Below are 20,204 nucleotides of genomic sequence, written 5' to 3'. Positions count from 1 at the left end.
TCTCACGGAGCGGCTTTGAAGCAAGTTTTAAGGTACTTACGCGGCACAACGTCTCTTGGTCTACGTTTCACGCGAACAAGAAAACTCGAGTTAGTTGGGTTCAGTGATAGTTCGCATAATGTTGATGATGATGATGGCAAGAGTACAACCGGACATGTCTTTTATCTTGGTGATAGTCCCATAACCTGGTGCTCTCAAAAGCAAGAGATTGTGGCATTATCATCATGTGAAGCAGAGTTCATGGCAGCTACGAAAGCAGCAAAGCAAGCGATTTGGTTGCAGGAACTGTTGTGTGAAATCGTGGGAGATGAGTGCAAGAAGGTAACAATACGAGTTGATAACAAGTCTTCGATTGCTCTCATTAGAAATCCTGTCTTTCATGGTCGGAGTAAACACATTCATAGAAGGTTTCACTTCATAAGAGAACGTGTTGAGAATGATCAGGTTGAAGTAGAGCATGTTCCGGAAAATGAACAAAGAGCTGACATACTTACTAAAGCCCTTATTCGAGTTCGGTTTCAAGAGATGAGAAAGCTTATTGGAGTTCAAGAAGTGAGTGAGGATGAGATCAAACTTAAGGAGGAGAATGTTGGTTTAAGCTTGAAGTTAGCTTAAGATATAAGTTATCCTAATCCTTATGGTGTTATGATTATATAAAAAAAGATCAGAAAATATTGAATGTGTTATGTTTAATAGGTTTAGGAGTTATCTAATCCTATATATAGAGACGCTTACGTTGTTATATCACCATCGGTTTTGTGAGGTAATTAAGCATTCAAATTGAGTTGTGTGATAAAGCTTTTGAGGTTATCAATAAGAGAGGGACTTCTTGTTGATATTTGATTGTGTTTACGGTTCTATAAGGACCACCTCTATCTATTGTAAAAAAAGCTCAGATCACATTCCATAAATTAGAGAAGCTTCGGGAAGAAAAAAATCTCAAGAGCTTTGATATTGCGACACGTGGCACGATTTGCCCCACCCTCTATACTGACGTGGCACTCTGAACTGCCAGAAAAATCTGTTTTATATATTAAGATTAATGCATTTTAATTTATAAAAAAATTAATGGTAATTGAAAACTACTTGTGCAAGTAGTGTCTGGTTTTTTTTGGAACGTCTAAGTCGATTATTATCGATTAATTATGTTATTACAGTTATGAAAATATTACAAAGACGATTTTACACCCGACAATTCTATTTTGAGTTTAATAATGGTAATTGAAAACTATTTTGAGTTTAGTTATGTTAATAATGTGCAAGCAGTGTCCGGTTAAGATAAAAGGAAAAAATAAAGTAACTTGATTGTCGTCAAACAAGCAAATCACCTTAAGTCAAGAGACACAAATATGTGTAAACAAAAACTAAGGGGGTGGGTCCCCGAGCACAATCTCACCTCTCCGTCTCTTCCACCTCTACATCCAATCCATTCATAGATAGATTTTCCTCCCATCATATCATTTGCTCAAAGATTTTCTCTCTCTCTCAATAGTATTTTGAGTTTAATATTTGTCGTCGTCGTCGTCACACAGCTTCAGATCTACAAAAGAAAGAGTGTTGTTGAGAGAGAGAGAGAGAGAGAGAGAGAAACCCATTTTAAACCCTCGAGAAATCAAAGTGTCAGTCTTGGTAAGTTAAAACTTTCTTTTCTCTTTTTAACTGACAGTGTTGATCAGTTTGGTGTTTAGTTTTTGATTGCTTTGGTTTTATCACTACCAGTGCTGCTGTTTTGATTCACTTAAAGTTGGTGCCTTTTTCCAAACAGAGAATCTGCGTCTTCTTTCCGTGCTTTACTTCTCTGCTTGATCGGGTTACATTCTTAAGCTTGACTTCACTTGGTTACAAGCTTCAAAACAGAAAAGTGTTTTGAGCTTCCCCAAAAAGTTCAAGATTTTCGTTTCTTATTTGATTGTGTTCTGTCTGTGGAGTTAATTCTTTTATTAGAGTGGTTAGGAGGTGCTTTTGTGTTTTATGATTACTAAAAAAAAAGATTTCAACTTTGATTGAAAAGTACATTATAAAGTTTCTTGTTTTGCTCCTAGTAAAGAAAAAGATCTAATATAGTTCCGTTTATCACTGTGATGTGTACCATTTAGCTCTTACTTTAGTTAAAAGTCTCTAATTGGCATTTTTTTTGACTTTTTTTTTGTTCTGCAGGAAACTTGTGACAATGGTGGTCACAGATGCTGAAAGTCCTCATCTTGGGGAGATTACTTGTGGTACTTTACTTCAAAAGTTGCAGGTAAAATCATCTCCCACCGAAGCTGTTGCATGCCTGGCTTTTACTCAATTCTTTTTGTAAGTGGTGGCATTGAACAACATTTTGTTTTCGGAAAAAAAAAACAGGAAATATGGGATGAAGTTGGTGAGAGCGATGAGCAACGAGACAAGATGCTTCTTCAGATAGAGCAAGAGTGTCTTGACGTTTACAAGCGCAAAGTTGAACAGGCTGCCAAGTCCCGCGCCGAGCTTCTCCAGACCCTGTCTGATGCTAATGCTGAACTCTCCAGCCTCACTACCTCTCTTGGAGAAAAAAGCTTTGCTAATGGCATTGTAAGTTTTGTGTCTCTTTCCCAAGTTCAGAAGTGGCATTGTAAGTGATTGTTTCTTCTGTTGTTGCAATGCAGCCTGATAAGTCTCATGGAACGATTAAAGAACAGCTTGCTGCTATAGCACCGGCTCTCGAACAACTGTGGCAACAGAAGGAGGAGAGAGTCAGAGACTTCTCTGATGTGCAATCACAGATCCAGAAGATATCTGGAGAGATTGCTGGTGGTTTGAGCAGTGAGCTTCCTCCTATAGTCGATGAATCTGATCTCTCTCTCAAGAAACTAGACTCTTTCCACAGCCAGCTCCAGGAGCTTCAGAAAGAGAAGAGTGACAGGCTGCAGAAAGTCCTAGAGTTTGTGAGCACTGTTCATGATCTATGTGCCGTTCTCGGTTTGGACTTCTTAACCACCGTGACAGAAGTTCATCCCAGCTTAGATGAAGAGACAGGTGCCCAGTCTAAGAGCATTAGCAATGAGACTCTCTCGAGGTTGGCTAAAACCGTCTTGACTCTTGAAGATGATAAGAAGCAAAGACTTCAGAAGCTTCAGGAGCTAGCTGCTCAGCTGATTGATCTTTGGAACCTGATGGACACTCCTGAGGAGGAGAGGGAGCTGTTTGATCATGTGACTTGTAACATCTCAGCTTCAGTCGATGAGGTCACTTCTCCAGGTGCTCTTGCACATGATCTGATCAAGCAGGTATGATTTACATTTACATTTTTCTTTTTCTATATCCCTATGTGTTCTGCTAAGTAACAAGTTCATTTACTTCTTTAAGGCCGAGGTGGAAGTGGACAGGCTTGACCAGCTGAAAGCCAGCCGGATGAAGGAGATCGCTTTCAAGAAACAGTGTGAGCTAGAGGAGATATACGCTCGTGCACACGTGGAAACAAACCCTGAATCAGCTCGTGAGAGGATCATGTCACTGATTGATTCTGGAAACGTTGAGCATACTGAGTTGTTGGCGGATATGGATAGTCAGATAGCTAAGGCTAAAGAAGAAGCGTTTAGTAGAAAGGATATACTGGACAGAGTTGAGAAATGGATGTCAGCTTGTGAGGAAGAGAGCTGGTTAGAAGACTACAACAGGGTAATGACACACTATGATGCATCATCATAATAAGACAAATGACTTTAAACTGAGTTTTAGTTTGTGGGAACAGGATCACAACAGGTACAGTGCAAGCAGAGGTGCGCACTTGAATCTCAAGAGAGCTGAGAAAGCCAGGATTCTGGTTAGCAAGATTCCTGGTATGTGTAGAAGAACTCAGAGTAAACATTCTCTTTGATATTCTTATCTTATTGGATGTTTCGTGTTTTTTTGTGGAAAAGCCATGGTGGACACATTGGTTGCCAAGATCAGAGGTTGGGAAGAGGAACACAGCATCTCCTTTGCATACGATGGTGTTCCTCTGCTAGCTATGTTGGATGAGTACGTTATGCTTAGGCAAGAACGAGAAGATGAGAAACGGAGGCTGAGGGTAATAAGTTCTATCATTTCTTCTACTCAATTATCACTCCATGAACTCATTGTTTTTACTTGATGAACAGGAGCAAAAGAAGGTTCAAGAACAGCCACACGTAGAGCAAGACTCTGGGTTTAGCACAAGGCCAAGCCCTGCAAGACCCGTCAGTGCTAAGAAACCTGTGGGGGCTCGAGCTAACAACGGAACACCAAACCGGCGTTTATCTTTGAATGCAAACCAGAATGGAAGCAGGTCTATTGCAAAAGAAGGAGAGAGAAGAGGGAGTCTCAACAGGACGGCTGCTCCTACAAACTACGTTGCCATTTCGAAAGAGGAAGCTGCTTCCTCTCCTGGTTCTGGTGCTGCAGATCATGTTCAAGCTTCACCGTGAAGATGAGAAAGGAAAAGATCTCTATTTTTCTTTCTGTTTGTGAGTTGTTTTAGGGAGAGAGAAAGTTCTATGAAACACCGAGAGAAGACAGAAAAAGACGTTTGAGAGTAGAATGGTGTAGTAGAAAGTGTATGTGTATGTTTTGTTAATGTGTTTTGTGAATGTTGTTTGCCGTGGAATATCAGAAAGTATCTTGTTGTGCCTGTGACAGAAAAACCGCCAAAACTGCATACATTTTCTTTAGAGACTTGGCCTGAATCCTCTGATTAATCTCAACTGAAACCTAGTTAGAAACTATGTCAGTGGTGAGGAGTTTCTTCTGTTACATTATTTCAGACATATGTATTAGCATATGCTATTCTTGCTTTGTTTAGTGTTTAGATATTTAATATGAGCATACAGCTCCATTTATAGATGAGCACAACTGCTAACTAATCTTGTCGGTGCGCATATGATTTGGTGCAAGTGATGCATTAATATGAGATTGATATGTTAGTTTTGATTTGGAGTAAACTCACAAGTAATTGATATTACATTTTTGATAAAGGAAGGAATCTGCTTTAAAACGAAAAAGGCAACCAAAAAAAATAATACTAGAAGAAAAGTCTACGGGGAGAGGATGGTTTGGTGTTGATGGTTGCAGGGGACTGCCTCTGGTGAGGCAGAGACATTCCTTTGTTCTCTTGTTGAACTGATGATCCCGTTTTGTCAAGTAGTTTAGCAGCTCTTGGGTCAGTCAGAAGTGTCTTCTGGAAAGACTGAGAAAACCCCGTGGCTATTATCGTTACATGAATCTCTCCTGTGTAGCGATCATCCACAACAGCTCCAAATATGATGTTGGCTGATGGGTCTGCCAAACTTGTCACCACCTGCAAAAGAAGCAACCCCCCCACCAAAACATGATAAGACTGTGGATTGTAGTAATACACTATAACACAAACTCAACTGGATAAAGATTCCAGTACCTGAGACACTCGGTTCACTTCCTGCAAAGTAATGTCTTTTCCACCGGTGATGTTGTAAACGACACCAGTAGCTGACTGTATGGATGATCCGATCAATGGAGCCAAAGTGGCTTGTTCAGCTGCTTCTTGTGCCCGGTTCTTGCCGCAGGAAACACCTACCCCGAGCATTGCAGTCCCAGAATCTTTCATAACCGCCTTCACATCCGCAAAATCTACATTGACCAGTCCAGGTATCTAAAAAAGAACAATCAGTGAACAATTTTCATCAAACCAACTTGTACAAAGACAGGAACTCACAGTAATGATATCTGAGATTCCTTGAACTCCTTGGCGTAAAACATCATCAGCAAGAAGAAAAGCGTCCTGAAGAGGTGTCTGTTCATCAGCAATATCTAGCAGACGATCATTTGGAATCACAATTAGCGTATCCACGTTCTTCTGCAGCTTCTCAATAGCTTCCAGTGCCTAGACAGTGAAAACAAAATAAGCCAAACACTTAAAAACAAACAAGAAACGGGTGTCAAAGACATATATATATACCTGCAAAGATCTTTTACGCCCCTCGAAGCTAAACGGGTAAGTAACAACACCAACAGTCAAATAACCAGCGTCCTTGGCAATCTGAGCAACAACAGGAGCAGCACCAGAGCCAGTACCACCACCCATACCAGCAGTAATGAAAACAAGGTCAGATCCTTTAAGTGCATCAGCAATAGCATCTTTAGACTCTTCAGCAGCTTGCTCTCCCAGAAGCGGGTTCCCACCAGTACCTGTAACAGACGGAGTGTCAACACTCAAAAAAAAAAGCTCACATCTTTTTTTTTGAACATATAAAAGGACTAACCAAGGCCACGAGTTAAAAGCTCTCCAATTTGAAGCGGGGTTTGCGCAGAAGACTGAAGCAGAGCTTGAGAGTCGGTGTTTATCGCGTAGAAATCGACGCTCTGTAAACCGCTCGAAATCATGCGGTTGACGGCGTTGTTACCTCCACCGCCGACGCCGACGACCTTGATCTTCGCGGTCTCCATCGGAGAGAAGGAGCACCTCAGACGCAAAGGCTTGGACTTTGATTTCGGGAAGGCGCTGATTCTGGTACTCGCGCAGCTACAGTTGGGGGATATTGAATTGGCTAGAAATGACGAGGACGAGGAAGAGATCGTTAACTCGTTGAGCTGCGCCAACGGAGTAATCGCCATTTTTTGATCTCAGAGAAGAAAGAAAGATGAGGTTTTTAGGGTTTTAGTATCAACATTTCAGTGTTGTTTTCGAAAAGCTAAAGGAGATGGAGTGGTCCCTTTTCGTTCCTCTCCCCAACGACGCCGTTTTGCGTTAAAATTGCTACGCTTTATAATAGCAACAACATAAAAACATTACTGTATGATAAAAGGACGGATAAAACTCGTCCCTCTCAAAGACATTATTTCAACAACAATACATTGTTTTGAGCATCTCAGCTTGTTTTGGGAATTGAATACATGGAAATTTCCAATAATACAGAGGCAAAAAGTTTATGGATTTTTGTTCACACACTAGGAAACAGAATTACAAACCCATTTAAAAGATTGAAGATACACAAGAATCGAAAGCAGAAGAAGGCAAGCAACCCGGTATTACCACTCACTTTGTTCATAGCCTGAGTAGGTGAGAGGATGCTACTCTGTTTCGCTTAGGATTGGGACAATCAGAGGATTCATCTGTGCAATGTATACAATCGCCCACCTGCCCAACAACACAGACAAACAAACAAAAAGTAAGAAAAATGTGACCAAGCAAGCAACAGTTATTATATATATATAATAGGTAAAAAGACCAATGTTGATGAGTTTCTTCAGTTATTATATATGTTGGTTTCCCAATTCCTAGAACGGTTGATAACTTTATTTCATTTAAATAGTTATACAGGGATATGAAAATGGAGGTGTAAACAAGTGGGGATTGATCGTGGTTTGTGGTTATGAATTAAGGATAGGAAAAAACAAGAGGTGTCTTTTAGGTAGTATGGAGCAAAACTAAGGAAGAATAAACAACCATGCTAAAGAGAAGGAGGTAAAATGCAAGCTAGTGGCTCTCAAAAAATAAAAAGAATGCAAGCCAGTGGCTCTAAAGCAAATATAAAAGAGTGTGTATTGAAACATAAAAACTTACATCATCCAGCAGCAGACCGTGGCAGTAATGACCAAGGTGAAGTGAAGCCTGAATCAGACAAAAGCAAAAATCATATGTTTAACTCAAAGATGGTTACAAAAAAAAAAATCCTAGTCAATGACAAAGCTTTAAAGCTTGTTAGAAAATAAAGAACAAGACAACTAAAAAAATCCTAGTCAATGACAAGAGATTCTAAATTTTCAGAGCATAAGAAACACAACCTATGACACTACTTTATCCTTCATTACTCTCGTGTTTGTTACAGATATCATCATCATCATCATAATCACATCAAGGTATCCAAATTCAAAAAGTCAACGAATCAATCAATTTATATTTCATATTTCATATTTCAATTCTCAATTCCAGCTATTCGATCTTCACATGACATCAAGTTCTGGGCAACTAATCTAATTTGGGCCACACCATATTTGATGCATCAATCAATTTAACATAAAAAAAATATCAAAAAAAGGAGGAAATGGAACATACAGATTTGTGGAGGGACCTCTAGCGAAGCAGATTCGAACGCACAGAGAAGCAATTATCCCAACGACCACGAAGATTAGGCTTGTTATCAGGAAACCCATCTTTTGATCAAAATTCCTGCAGAGGCGTAGATTAAATTATATAAAACACGTTGATTCTAATCGAAAGCCTGCCTTGGGCGGCCTGAAGAGAAACAAGTATCTAAGAGATCTAACAGATTCAAATCAAAGCTCCCTCTTTGAGATGGATGGATGGATGGTGCGTGTCTTCTTCTTCTTCTTCTTCGGTATGATCTGGATTTGGATCCGTGCGATGTTGTGAGAGGGGCCAAACAAATAGCCCAATTTAACTTTTACCCTTCATAAAATATTAAACTTTTTCTTCATGTTCTGTCCAAGTCAAATACAGTAAACTTTTTTAACATACAAATCATTTTTTTTTGCCCAAATTGAAATTATATATATATATATATATATAATAGTCCAAAGGCTCAATGAGAAAGGACGAGACCCATTACAAATAAGCCAACATGGGCCAGGATCACAGCGGATCCACAAAAAATGCTACTCACTATACTGGCCCAACAGCCCAGTTACACGAGGCCCACCTGATTCACCCGACCTCCTCCCACGTATTTGCATCCTCTTCACCCAGGAGCCACGCGGCGCACCCACCACGACTCGACCGTCACCACGCTGCCTCACGCCGGCAGCCGCGATCGGAAACTCGATTCGTCGGAGCGCCTGAATTAAGATCCATGGAGCGCCGGAATCAGTGGCCACTACCTTGCGATCTTCTCTTGGCTTGGTTCATGGAGAGCTTGTTCGGATCTCACCCGAGATCTCCACCACCGCCATCAAAACCACCGACTTCGTCTTCTTTTCCTCTCTTCCTTCGAGAGATAGCTTCACTCCGTTGTGAACTCAGAAACGAAACCCCCAAACTGAACAACACAACAACAAACAAATGAAAACAACTAGCTACTAACTAAACCTAACAGAGTCGCCGCCGCTGTCTATGAACAGGCCAGACGACGCGGAGACTTAACCCGACTGTTCATCCTTAAAGAAAAAACACCACGACGGAGGCTAAAATCGAACGTCCACCACATAGAGGATGCAACACCGGACGCAAAAAAGAACCATTTTTACATAAGCTCGGAAGCCAAGAAAGACAGATACAAGACTGGACTAGACAAACGCCGGACCGATGGTGGCTGTGGGAACCCACACCATCAGTCAGAAATAAAAAATCACCGGATCTGCTTTCTTTCTCTGCTTTCTCTCTCTGTCGATTGAGATATTTCTAAATTTAGAAGAACTTCATCAGCAAATCATTATTCTTTTTTTTTTGGAGCTCATTTTACATAACAAGTGTAAATTTAAGAAACCTACTCAACTTCGAACAAGATAGTTCACAAGTAATTTACTAATTATATATGCATAAACAAAAACTATTTTTTTTATCAATTTTCTATCATCTAAGAAGTAATATAACATTCAAGTCATGGTGAAGAAAAATGGAAACGAAAGTTACGTAATTAAAATTAACAACAGTTTGAGTTTTTTTGGGTATAAAAACTAAAACAAAGGCCGGTTTTCTCTTTGGCTCTCTTTATCTTATTCACTTCCTTCCTTTGCTCTCTAATGCCTTCATAACCATATGCTTGCTCCAACTCAGAAACCTTCTCTTTACCTCCCAGCAAATAACTAGAATCTGAAGTCCGGTTCTGCGTCCATTGCCCATGAAAACTTCTCCAGCAGAGACTTGGTGAATATCTACAAACATGAGAGTAACATTTTGAGTTTTCTTTTTTTTTTTTTTACTAGGGAGAGTAGAGAACATCTTACCTTTTCGATTGGTACTTCATTACGTTTGCACCACGCCACCGTTATCCTAGGATCAAGGTAATTGATCTTAGACGTCCCAAGCGCCACGGTTTTCAACTCCTCTTTTGTATGCATGTCTCGTTTCATCTTCTCAATCTTCACTTCCTGTTGACCTATCTTCTTCTCCCATCTGCAATCAAAAACATTCACAGGGGAAGGGGGAGTAAATGCTAAAAGACAGTCTAGAGAAGTCTGTCCACAAAAGTAAGAGGGAAGTTTTATGTTACGCGTTTGGATCTAAGTTTCTAGGCTTCTTTCCATCAGAACCTTCCACTGGCGGTTTCCCCTCTTTAGCCCGCTTTAGATTAGTTTTGAACTCCTTAAGACCATTCTGCGGATTACAAAGAGAGAGAGAGAGAGGCATATAATGAATCAAGAAGAAAAGCAGAGAACTTCGAAAAGTTATCAAAAGCTTACAGGAATTTTTTTTATTTTTTTTACCTCGAGTTCTTTTAATTTCGCATCCAGTTTTTCGATTTGTGCACTGTGCGACTTTGAAACAGCACGCTGATGGTTACAGATTATGGCAACCTGAAAGAGTGTGAATCAGTACCTATTTCGTGAATCTGACAGATGAGTTATGTACACAACTTAAAATCACCAGGAGAATGAACAATTAGTTACCTTCTTGTTTGCTTGTTGATAGACTACTACTTTCTGACTAACATCGCCAGCTCCCATCTTTTCATTCAACTGTTTACACACATTAAAATGGAAACATAATTAGTGAAAAATCTGAAGGAAATGGAGAAATATGAATATACTCAACAAAGGGGAACCTATGACCAAATTGTATACTTTTAACTGGGTACCTATGTCTAACTTGTATAGCAACACACTTCAACTATAAACCAAAAAAAAAGATTTTGAACGCACCTGGTCATCCAATGTAAAGGAAGCATTATATGTACGGAACACTTTAGCTGTGAGACCAGGTACGAGCTCCTTAAGATGAGCATTCAGTTTGCTTGTGTCCAACTCATCAAAAAGATCATCCTCTTTGGATTTTCCTGAATAGAACAAAAAAAAAAAGCAAAGTTATTTGGTTCAATCACGGAAAATTAACATATGATAAATACAATGTAAAGTCCATAACTCACCAGACTGGAATTGTCCAATGGCCTTGTAAACAAGAGACTCAACCTCGACTGTGTTCTCATACCGGATTGAATCCTTACCGAGAAAGTCAAACTGAGATGCATATGAGGAAAGGGAGAAATGTGTGAGATAATAGGTCTTTTTGCCTCCGTAGTGTATTCTTTCTCGTTGTATGAAGAAAACAACTTATTTGATTTAATACCTTTATCTTATTTGGAGGAATACATTCCACATTTCCAACCTTTAATGTACAGCAACCAACAGTGTCGGCCTCATCATCATCCTACAAATCAAGAAATAGAATATGAACTTTCTTCAAAAAGTTAAGCGTCAATTAGTTGCTTTATATCTTCTTTTTCAATTTGTAAAATACCAAATTAAAATTTACCTTCTCATTTCCAGCCCTAAGTGCCAGTTTATCAATGAGATAAGTAGCAACGGCAATTTGCTTCTTTGTAACATCCTTAGATGTAAAATTCTTGGTGTACGTAGCTCTTATACTGTCTATGTGGTTCTGCAGTTAGAGAAAAAAAATCTGTTGCTAAAAAGGAGAAAAAATAATAGCGTAAGCACAAGCTTCAAAAACAATGAAAGCTAACTACCGTAAGATTTCTGGCTTTCTCATACTTCTCCTTGTCGCTCAGCCCTTTCAAGGCACTGCTAGCTGCCAAAAATACATACTTGAATTCCTTTGGGTTAATAGGATCATTCCAGAAAGCTAGCCAGGTGACTGTGTTGTCATGCTTTACGTCTTTCCATCTGCCGTGTCACATCTAACATGGCTTAGTAATATCATTATATAAAGTTTTCTTTTGGGAGGATAACCATGGAAAAAAAAATCACAGTACTTTTCACCAGGGATCGGACATTCTGGAACGGGAACACCTTTCCCAATATTCATGGTGATATCAGATGGACGGATACGCTTCTTTAGTTTTCCCATCTGAAAAATAGACAATAGTAAACAAGTTTTCAGAGAGAAAACAAAATAGACTATGCCTTATTAAAGCCATAACGTCAAGGTATATTATCACAAAAATAAGTCTCTAAGAAAAGAAAATAACCTTGGGATGCTCTCCACGGCCTCTGAAGAGCCCAGGCGGTTCAACTCTGAAATTACCAACCTGAAAGATAAACAGAAGTTTGAGTGAGGTACTATGACTTGGGAACAATGACAACGCAAAGGGAAAATTTACCTTCTCTTTGACACCGTCAACAACAGCCCACATATATTTCTCCTCTAGCTTCAGTTTTTCTTCTTTCAAAGCTTTTTTCTCCTGTAAAGTTGAAAGAAAAAAGAAAAAATCAAGAATAAGAAGAGTAGATCTGCGACGCCATTGCAATACGATTGGGGACTAAAGATGGAGCTATTTATGACAGAACCAAGGGAAAGCCACGGCAAGAAAAAATCTTTCTAACTACCTCTGTGGTCATTTGTTTCTTCTTCTCTTTCTCTCTCAAATGCCACTCATATATGGGAGTGAAGTCACAATCATCTAACTTCTGTATCACATGCTTCTTCCCAAGCAGTTTTCGCCAATCATTCCAAAAATTCTCCCTAAACTGCGGTTTAGTGTAATAGTCCGTCTCTTTCATCACTGCAAACATTGTTGCAACCTACATATCAACGACATATCATCAGCGTGGAAGATTATACCTTATTGGAATAATATAAGAAAAGTAAACTGGATATTCAGATGAACCAAAAAAAACATTTAAGAAAGTCTGAAGAGGTATATAATCAGTACGATTGAGGGTATGGATGGAGAGGATAACCTCTTCTTGTTCGATTGTTAGGTCGACTGGCTTCCCCTTGTACAAAATCTTGATGCCGTGAGGCTTGTATAAAGGCGGAAAGATTACACCGTTGTGCTCCAAGGTCGTCCACTTCGTTTGCCCATCACTAGAGGAAGGTGAAGATTTGGAGGACGAGGAATATTTTGAATCCTTCGTTACTTTTTTGGCGTTTCTGTTCACTGTCTTGGACCTGGACGGAGGAGAAACTACTTTTGTTACTTTCGGCTTTGCAGCTGATGAACTAGAATTTCCTTTTACTGCTTTAGGCTTTGCAGAGGATACTTTACTGTTGGAAGATTCTGATTTGAGTCTCTTGGATATTGGAACATTATCATCATCAGAGTCATCTTCCTTGATAGATACTGGTCTGGCTCTCTTTGCTGTAGGTGAAACCAAAACCCTTCCCTTATCAGCAGAACTCTCTGTTTTCACAGGTTCTTGTTTCATCTTCCCCGAAGTACTTGAAGCTGAGACCTTGGGCTTCTTCGATGAAGATTCATCTACAGGATGATTCTTTTCCACAGGTCTCTTACCTGAGACCTTACAATCCGGCACTTCATTCTTAACTGCAGACCCATTCTGATTCAGCTTTTTCATCAAAGGTTTCTTTTCATCACTGGAGACTTTTTGGCTACCTGACATCCCACTCTTCTTTTGCACCATTGACGAGATTGGTTTTTCATCATCTGACTCATCCTTTATGACTCTATCTGCTCCATCAAGAGGTCGACCGCCAGTATTCTTTTCCTCTGCCTGCGGTGAAGCAACCTGCTTCGAAGAGGCTGGCCCTTTATTTGACCGGCTGGAGTTCCCAGTTCGTATGGAACTTAAAGGTTTCTCATCATCAGAATCAGAATCAGAATCATCACGCTCACTTTTACATTCAGACTGCTCTTTCTGGGACTGGCCCTTTGCCTTAACAGAAGAAGGCGTAGTATCATTCCGCAATGGTGGCTTTGCTGGTAGAGCTTTAGAAGAAGTTTTATTGGAAGCAGTGGTTCCATTTGGCTTAGTCACCGGAGACTTCAAAGGTGACGCCTTGGTGGAAGACACTGCATTGCTTCTCTGAGTATTGGATTTTGAATTAGAAGCAGCACCACTAGTCCTCTTGAACACGATAGGCTTATCATCATCGCTGTCCTCTTCTTCATTCTGCAACGGTGTCTTTGCTGGTGAAGGTTTAGACGATGTCATCGCAGAAGTTCTATTGGAAGGAGTGGTTCCATTTGAGCTAGCCGCCACAGGAGACTTCAAAGGTGACGCCTTGGTGGAAGACACTGCATTGCTTCTCTGAGTATTGGATTTTGAATTAGAAACAACACCACTTGTCCTCTTGAACACGATAGGCTTCTCATCATCGCTGTCCTCTACAATCCCATTTTCAATCACAGGTTTTGAATCCATCTCTGACCAACGCCTGACCAAGAAGCAAAACCACATAGAAATGTCAGAGCTTTCGTAAATAAAGACAGACAAACAAACACCATTACACTAAGCAGGACACTACATCGTGATTAGATGAACAGATAACTGGATAACAACAAAAATAGAAAAAAATCCCCAAATTCGTACACGAAACCCTAATTTGTGGATGATTATGAAAATTGAGCTGAATCGGATCTAATTCGGAAGGGTAAGCGTTGGATTGAAGAAGATACCTTCTTCTAGAGATTGAAGAGCGAAGCCTATCTCCTCCTTTTCTCCTTCTATCTTCTGCTCTGGTGGTTTCTATCGTTCCAGACGCCGCACAGACTAAGGCATGAGGAGACTCTCGACAGGTTAGAGAGTTCTACCGCTTGAGGGTTTTCCTTTCTTACGACGTCGTATTCAGTCGCGCCAAATCTTTCATTTTACCGCTTCACTGTATCCGGTTTGCAGTATACCGCCAGAGATTTTTACTCTTACCGCCATAAGACTTTTTCTTTCTCAAAATCCTTTTTCTTTTCTGATAACAATGCCAAAAAATCCATTATAGAAATAACATGAATGAAATATATTAACTTCGTCCACAAAAGTATAGATTAATTAATCATCGGTTAATTTCTAAATTGTGAAGCATATTTGAGTAAAACAACTTATAAAGAAGAAAACCATTAATTAGTTTTAATATTTATTTTTTATAATTTATATATTTCAAAACTTTTAATATAATTTCTGTTAAATTTATTTATTTGAATTAGTTTTGTTATTTTAAAATGGATTAGTTTTTGAGGATTAAAATGTAACTTTCATTCTATAAAACATCCCACAGATTAGTGTTTTGGCTTTACTATAAAGAGAGAGAAAAAAACTTCTTTTACAGCTCTTGGTTTCTTTCTTCTACTTTATCTTTTTTTTTTATTATTGTTATTATCATTGATGATTTTTTAATATTATTGTTATTATCTTAATTTCTAAAAAAGATAATCTTCTAAAATCTGGAATACCTCTTTTAGAAATTATAATTTGAAAATAGTACTTTGCAATAAAGGTGGTTTGAACCAAAAATTACGAAGACCACCAAAACTTGGGTCTCTTTCTAAAAACATTCCGGGGAGACAGATTATTAAGCGAAAGCATGGTGGAGAGAGTAGTAAGAAAAAAAAAGAAAAAAAAAGGGTAGATCCATGGTTCGTTCAAGAGGCCTTCCTGCAACGTTTCTGTTTCAAGAGGTGGTTCCCTTATAATCATCATTGAGTTAATCCTTGTTCACCCACATCCATTGAGTCATTGTCCTCCATGCACACTTCACTCTCTGCCACATCCATGTAAATATCCAAAAAATAAATAAATAGTCAGACTTAAAGATATATCTAGGCAGCAGGTACATCTTGGAGAATCATTGTATTAGGTCGTCCTTTGTTGGATGAATTTTGTGTAAAGAATAAGCTCAACCTCAGGTGAAAGAGCAGTTTCATCAGCTAGTTGAGTAGCCGGCTCAGTGAAAACAGGACACTGCTGTCAGTCGCTTTGACCGGCTCAACTATGAAAAAATCTGACATCAACTCAGTTGCAACAGCTCCTTCCTCAGTCCCGTCGAGATCGATATCCAGCTCTTCTATTTGCTCCTGCGTCGAAATGCAAAAACAACGAGACTGGGAAAGTTGAAACTGTTCTGATCAAAGCTCTTAGATTTGCTTATATTTTCTCTTACCCTTAGCTCTTCTATTTTCACAGCCAGCCTCTCTACTTGTGGTCCGTGAGATTCCGAGACAGTACGTTGATCATGGTCAGAAATGATGGCGACCTAATTAGGATATAACAAAACAGTTTAGATTAGATGATAATACTGTTTTATTAAAGAAGTATACCGTTGTTACATTACCTTCTCGTCTTCAGCCCCAAGGGATAGCTTATCTATAAGATCTGTAGCAATCTTTGTTTCCCGTTTTGTTGCATCCTTGTTACTAAGTTGTTTGGTGCGTTCTGCTCTAAGGCGCTGCAAAAACAAATGGTAGGTTAGAACGCCTGATGGTTCACGCAAAACCTTTAAGAGGAATCAAAAGCTCATTACCGTCAACGCAGGGCTAGCTATCAAAAATACACACTTTAACTCTTTTTGATTGATAGGATCATTCCAGAAAGCAAGCCGTGTGACAGTATTATCATGCTTAACTTCTTTCCATCTGAAAACAAACATCACTTTTTAAAATCACGCACCGAAAGAAAAAAAAACAACAAAGGTGTCTTGTCACACAAGAAACACAAAAGATTAAAAAATACCTTTCACCAGGGATAGGGCATTCTGGAATAGGTGCATCTCTACCGATGTTGATTGTAATATCACAAGGACGAATCCGCTTTTTCAGTTTCCCCATCTATAAAGTAATAATGCAGAGATCATAGCTATAGAAGTTAGGTGTAACAAGGAAGAAAACTATTCTAAGTGTAATGTGGACTAAGCAAACACATACCTTAGGATTATCTCCCCGGCCACGAAACAAGCATGGGGGTTCAACTCTGAAGTTTCCAACCTGTAATAGTTGCAAGTTCTGGTCAGAAAATTCCAAAAATCCAAAGATAATATTCCTATCAAGAAATGTGAAAATATAACCTTCTCTCTAACGCCATCAATAACAGCCCACTTGTATTTCTCTTCCTGCTTTAATTTCTCCTCTTTCAAAATTATTCTCTCCTGCACATCAACAGCATCATTATATCATCAACAACAGCTTCAGGATAGCATAATAATTGATTAATAAGCTGTTTATATTATTAGAAAGTGATTATTTACTTCTAGACTCATTTGTTTCCTTGTCTCCATGTCCTGCCTATACCATTCATATATGGGACTGAAATCACAATCATCTAAATTTCTGATCACATGGTTCTTTCCAAGTAGTTCCTCCCAATCATTCCAGAAGTTCTCTCTGAACAGTGGTTTGTTGTAATATTCTGATTCTCTCATCTTTGCAAACAAAGTGGCAACCTGCAGACACAAATGAGAATATTATCACCTCATCACTCATGAACTACGTAACCATAAAAAAAAAAAATCTATCATGGGAACAGAGACAGGACCTCTTCTTGTTCGGGAGTTAAGTCAACTGCCTTTCCCTGATACAGTATCTTAACCCCATGACATTTATATGGAGGTGGGAAAATAACACCGTTGTGCTCAAGTGTTGTCCATTGCTTTTGCCCTTCTCTACTAGAAGGTAGAGGTTTAGAATCTTTCTTCACCCATTTGTTCTTAGCTATCGTTCTGGATGGAGAAGCTATCACTTTACTAGCGTCTGGCTTCTTCACGGATGATTGTTTTATCCTCGAGGTAATAGGGACATGATGATCATCATCACCATCTGAGTTATCTTCTTTAACGGTTTGGTTAGCTCTCAACCTCTTGATGAATGCCTCCAGATTCTTTCCTTTGCTATCTGCATTGCTCGAGCCCTGCTCCATATTCAATGGCCTAGTAGTAGGCTCTGAAAGCTTAGGCCTCTTAGCAGAAGATTGATTCGAAGAACTTGTTCTCTTCTGCACTTCAGTCTTAGTTTTTAAACAGTAATTCAGTTTGATATCATTAACCAAAGGTCTCTTCTGTTTGTTATGAACAGGCTGGCAAATTAATGCACCCATACTGGTCTTTGTCTGAACCGTCGAGGAGGACGTCACGTGAACTTTCTCATCAGAATCTACCTGAGGTCTGATCACGTTGCTCCTCCTTCGTACTGGAAACAGTCTGGTAAGCTGATTCGAATCCACTCTAAGCCATCCATTCAAAGGCTTATCATCAGAACCCTCATCATCACTTTTATACACAGATGAAGCTTTTCCCAAACCGTTCCTCATCTGCTGATCAACAAACGAAAAATATTTAAATTTTATATCCTATAATTGCAACAAATTATTTATGAGACTGTTGATATGCGTTTCAATAATCGGATCAAACAAAAAGGCAAGACGTAAGGCAAAACTTCACAATGAATTGGATATATGAGGAAAGAATGATGGAGGTGGAACTAGAAACCCTAATGCCGAAAAAAGAATCCACTCGAAATTGAATCTGACGTAACTACTACGTACCTTATGCCACAATGAATCTGAGGACACTCCTCACGGGTTTCTTGTGTGTTCTAGACAATCGGTTTGTAAAAAGGGTAAACTAATGTGTTGCGGAAACTGAGTCCAGGGTTTTGATCACGAATGTAGTTATATATATATCAAATCCTAGACATTTAAAATTTATTAATTATATACTAGATTTTTAAAGTGTATTTTTATAATATATATTACTATTTATTTTTCATGTTAATATTAAAATTTGACAAAAAAATCATGAATCCAAAACTCATATATTGTAGTTTCTTTTGTTTTTTAATTTTATTTTTAATAATTATGAGATAGATGCGCTAAGATGATTAATATAATGTAATACAATTTAATATCTTTTTCACTATCAACTAATCATAAGTTCTCTATAAAAAATTTATTGACCAAATTAACTTATCAAATTATTATAAATTGTAGATATATACAAAACTTACTCACCACAATATATTGGTGGAAAGTGATCTAGTAGGCCAGTAGTTAAATCTTCTTAGTTCTTTTTCACATTTTTCACTAAATAATATGTTTGTTAACAATTATGCGGAATCACGTTAGAAGATACAAAACTTGCGCTTGGCAAAAATCAATGAGCGACAAGGTTTCACTTGCTCGTCTCTCCATGATTCCACTCCTTATAAGCTGAGGGAAAAACAACAAACCACCCGTCACTACCACAAACCCTACCGTCAGAAGTCGTGAAACCATCGGACTCATCCTCCACCTCCGCACCAAACTCGTCCTCTTCACAGCTACTTCCGCGGCAGTGCAAACTCCATGTAACACGAAGAACCAAGTGACTTCTCCTGTTGGCATCTCAAAGGTTAAACTGAAGAAGAACACCTCATGAGCCACACCGGAGACGATAAACGTAGTCAAAACCGCCAAAAACCTAGCATGATCGGAGCTCATTCGGCCACTGCAAAGCCGCCGCACGGGGATGTATATAGCCGGCTTAAGAAGTGCCGGCACCATGAGGTTCCACCGATGACTCCAGAAGTCCTGAAGAGATGTAGCTAAGTACGGTTCATTAAAATTTGGTTCAAGATTGCATCCAAGAGCGAAAGTGACAAGAAGTTTGACGAGGGTTAAGAGAATTTCATGCTCCAAGTAGATTTGAAGAGAATAGTGAAAAAATAAAAGGACCGGGGGCAGCATATGTTTGTAATCATACCAATATAGTAACATACCAAGGATGGCAAGTTTAGTGGCAAAATTCAACGTGGAGAAATGGTCTTGAGTTTTAGGGTTTGTTGAAGCTTGATAGGGAAGCAAGTGAAGCAGATAAAGTAAAGAGAGGCTACAAGGAACTGGGAAAAGAGGACCTTGGTCAAAAGAGAAGAGGAATGATCTTTAGATGGCAGTACCTGAGAGGAAAAGGGATATGATGAAGGACATGTGAAGAGAGGAGAGATAAGAAAGGAAAAAAAAGGAACATAGCACAAACGGGAAGAACGGATATTAACGAAAAATGCCAGATTGATTCTAGTAGATAAGTAGTAACAGTAAGATACTAAGAGCATAGCTGAACCCATATTATCATGAATATGCTGAGTTCTTCCTCCATCTCAAGATCTACTTTTATTTGTAATGTATCTCTGATATTTTTCCAGTCTCCAACCTAGGTTTTAGCCTGGTTGTTGCCTGTATAATAAGGTAACCGCGAAACAGTTGACCAAAAATATAATTAGGAATGTGTGGTGTTACAGCTACATAAGTGGAATTAAGCAGATCCAGACAGCGAAGCGTGCTTGTGCATCGTCTTTGTTCCAACTCTATTTTGTCTTGCAAAACACATTTGAAGTTTTCTGATTGAACATCTTACGTGGGCTATCCTAATAACAATGATCACATGATTGACAATTAATGGTATCTAGTGAAATTATCTT

At 39.0% G+C, this 20,204-nt stretch overlaps 5 protein-coding genes and 1 pseudogene across 6 annotated transcripts; 1 reads left to right on the top strand and 5 right to left on the bottom strand.

The window, feature by feature from the left end:
• Nucleotides 1–1,367: 1,367 nt before the first annotated feature.
• LOC108842517 (65-kDa microtubule-associated protein 1) lies at nt 1,368–4,609 on the top strand. The gene is made up of 8 exons (XM_018615451.2): nt 1,368–1,629; nt 2,158–2,242; nt 2,347–2,553; nt 2,628–3,248; nt 3,328–3,639; nt 3,713–3,800; nt 3,882–4,030; nt 4,101–4,609. Exons 2-8 carry the CDS (start codon nt 2,171–2,173, stop codon nt 4,404–4,406), a joined length of 1,755 nt encoding a protein of 584 aa, XP_018470953.2. The 5' UTR covers nt 1,368–1,629; nt 2,158–2,170; the 3' UTR covers nt 4,407–4,609.
• Nucleotides 4,610–4,885: 276 nt separating this feature from the next.
• LOC108842518 (cell division protein FtsZ homolog 1, chloroplastic-like) lies at nt 4,886–6,591 on the bottom strand. The gene is made up of 5 exons (XM_057002659.1): nt 6,216–6,591; nt 5,912–6,141; nt 5,669–5,836; nt 5,372–5,605; nt 4,886–5,275 (listed from the first exon to the last, which is right to left on the bottom strand). Exons 1-5 carry the CDS (start codon nt 6,565–6,567, stop codon nt 5,000–5,002), a joined length of 1,260 nt encoding a protein of 419 aa, XP_056858639.1. The 5' UTR covers nt 6,568–6,591; the 3' UTR covers nt 4,886–4,999.
• A 156-nt stretch (nt 6,592–6,747) lies between these two features.
• LOC108829308 (V-type proton ATPase subunit e1) lies at nt 6,748–8,429 on the bottom strand. The gene is made up of 4 exons (XM_018602975.2): nt 8,221–8,429; nt 8,009–8,122; nt 7,517–7,564; nt 6,748–7,090 (listed from the first exon to the last, which is right to left on the bottom strand). Exons 2-4 carry the CDS (start codon nt 8,104–8,106, stop codon nt 7,024–7,026), a joined length of 213 nt encoding a protein of 70 aa, XP_018458477.1. The 5' UTR covers nt 8,107–8,122; nt 8,221–8,429; the 3' UTR covers nt 6,748–7,023.
• Nucleotides 8,430–9,450: 1,021 nt separating this feature from the next.
• On the bottom strand, nt 9,451–14,606 carry LOC108842640 (DNA topoisomerase 1 alpha). The gene is made up of 16 exons (XM_018615620.2): nt 14,448–14,606; nt 12,769–14,206; nt 12,415–12,609; nt 12,189–12,269; nt 12,057–12,116; nt 11,841–11,935; nt 11,595–11,751; nt 11,381–11,506; nt 11,195–11,275; nt 10,995–11,085; nt 10,771–10,904; nt 10,519–10,587; nt 10,336–10,425; nt 10,122–10,225; nt 9,856–10,024; nt 9,451–9,783 (listed from the first exon to the last, which is right to left on the bottom strand). The coding sequence occupies exons 2-16, from the start codon at nt 14,191–14,193 to the stop codon at nt 9,715–9,717; spliced, it is 2,946 nt and encodes a 981-aa protein (XP_018471122.2). The 5' UTR covers nt 14,194–14,206; nt 14,448–14,606; the 3' UTR covers nt 9,451–9,714.
• Nucleotides 14,607–15,325: 719 nt separating this feature from the next.
• On the bottom strand, nt 15,326–18,408 carry LOC108837915 (DNA topoisomerase 1 beta-like). 2 transcript variants are annotated; one of them, XM_057002657.1, is made up of 11 exons: nt 18,295–18,408; nt 17,290–18,060; nt 17,003–17,197; nt 16,823–16,903; nt 16,683–16,742; nt 16,492–16,586; nt 16,283–16,394; nt 16,094–16,207; nt 15,923–16,015; nt 15,664–15,836; nt 15,326–15,523 (listed from the first exon to the last, which is right to left on the bottom strand). In XM_057002657.1, exons 2-10 carry the CDS (start codon nt 18,058–18,060, stop codon nt 15,690–15,692), a joined length of 1,668 nt encoding a protein of 555 aa, XP_056858637.1. In that variant the 5' UTR covers nt 18,295–18,408; the 3' UTR covers nt 15,326–15,523; nt 15,664–15,689. The 2 variants fall into 2 exon arrangements, with proteins under 2 accessions (XP_056858637.1, XP_056858638.1); XM_057002658.1 differs by having other exon boundaries at nt 17,290–18,063; nt 18,295–18,386.
• Nucleotides 18,409–18,832: 424 nt separating this feature from the next.
• Nucleotides 18,833–19,882, bottom strand: LOC108836906 (probable long-chain-alcohol O-fatty-acyltransferase 4; annotated as a pseudogene).
• Between the last annotated feature and the right edge of the window lie 322 nt (nt 19,883–20,204).

This window comes from Raphanus sativus, chromosome 2 (genome assembly GCF_000801105.2).
Source record: "Raphanus sativus cultivar WK10039 chromosome 2, ASM80110v3, whole genome shotgun sequence".
Lineage (NCBI taxonomy): Eukaryota > Viridiplantae > Streptophyta > Magnoliopsida > Brassicales > Brassicaceae > Raphanus > Raphanus sativus.
Note: the sequence above shows the minus strand (reverse complement) of the source record. Positions and strands in the feature narration are given on the sequence as shown.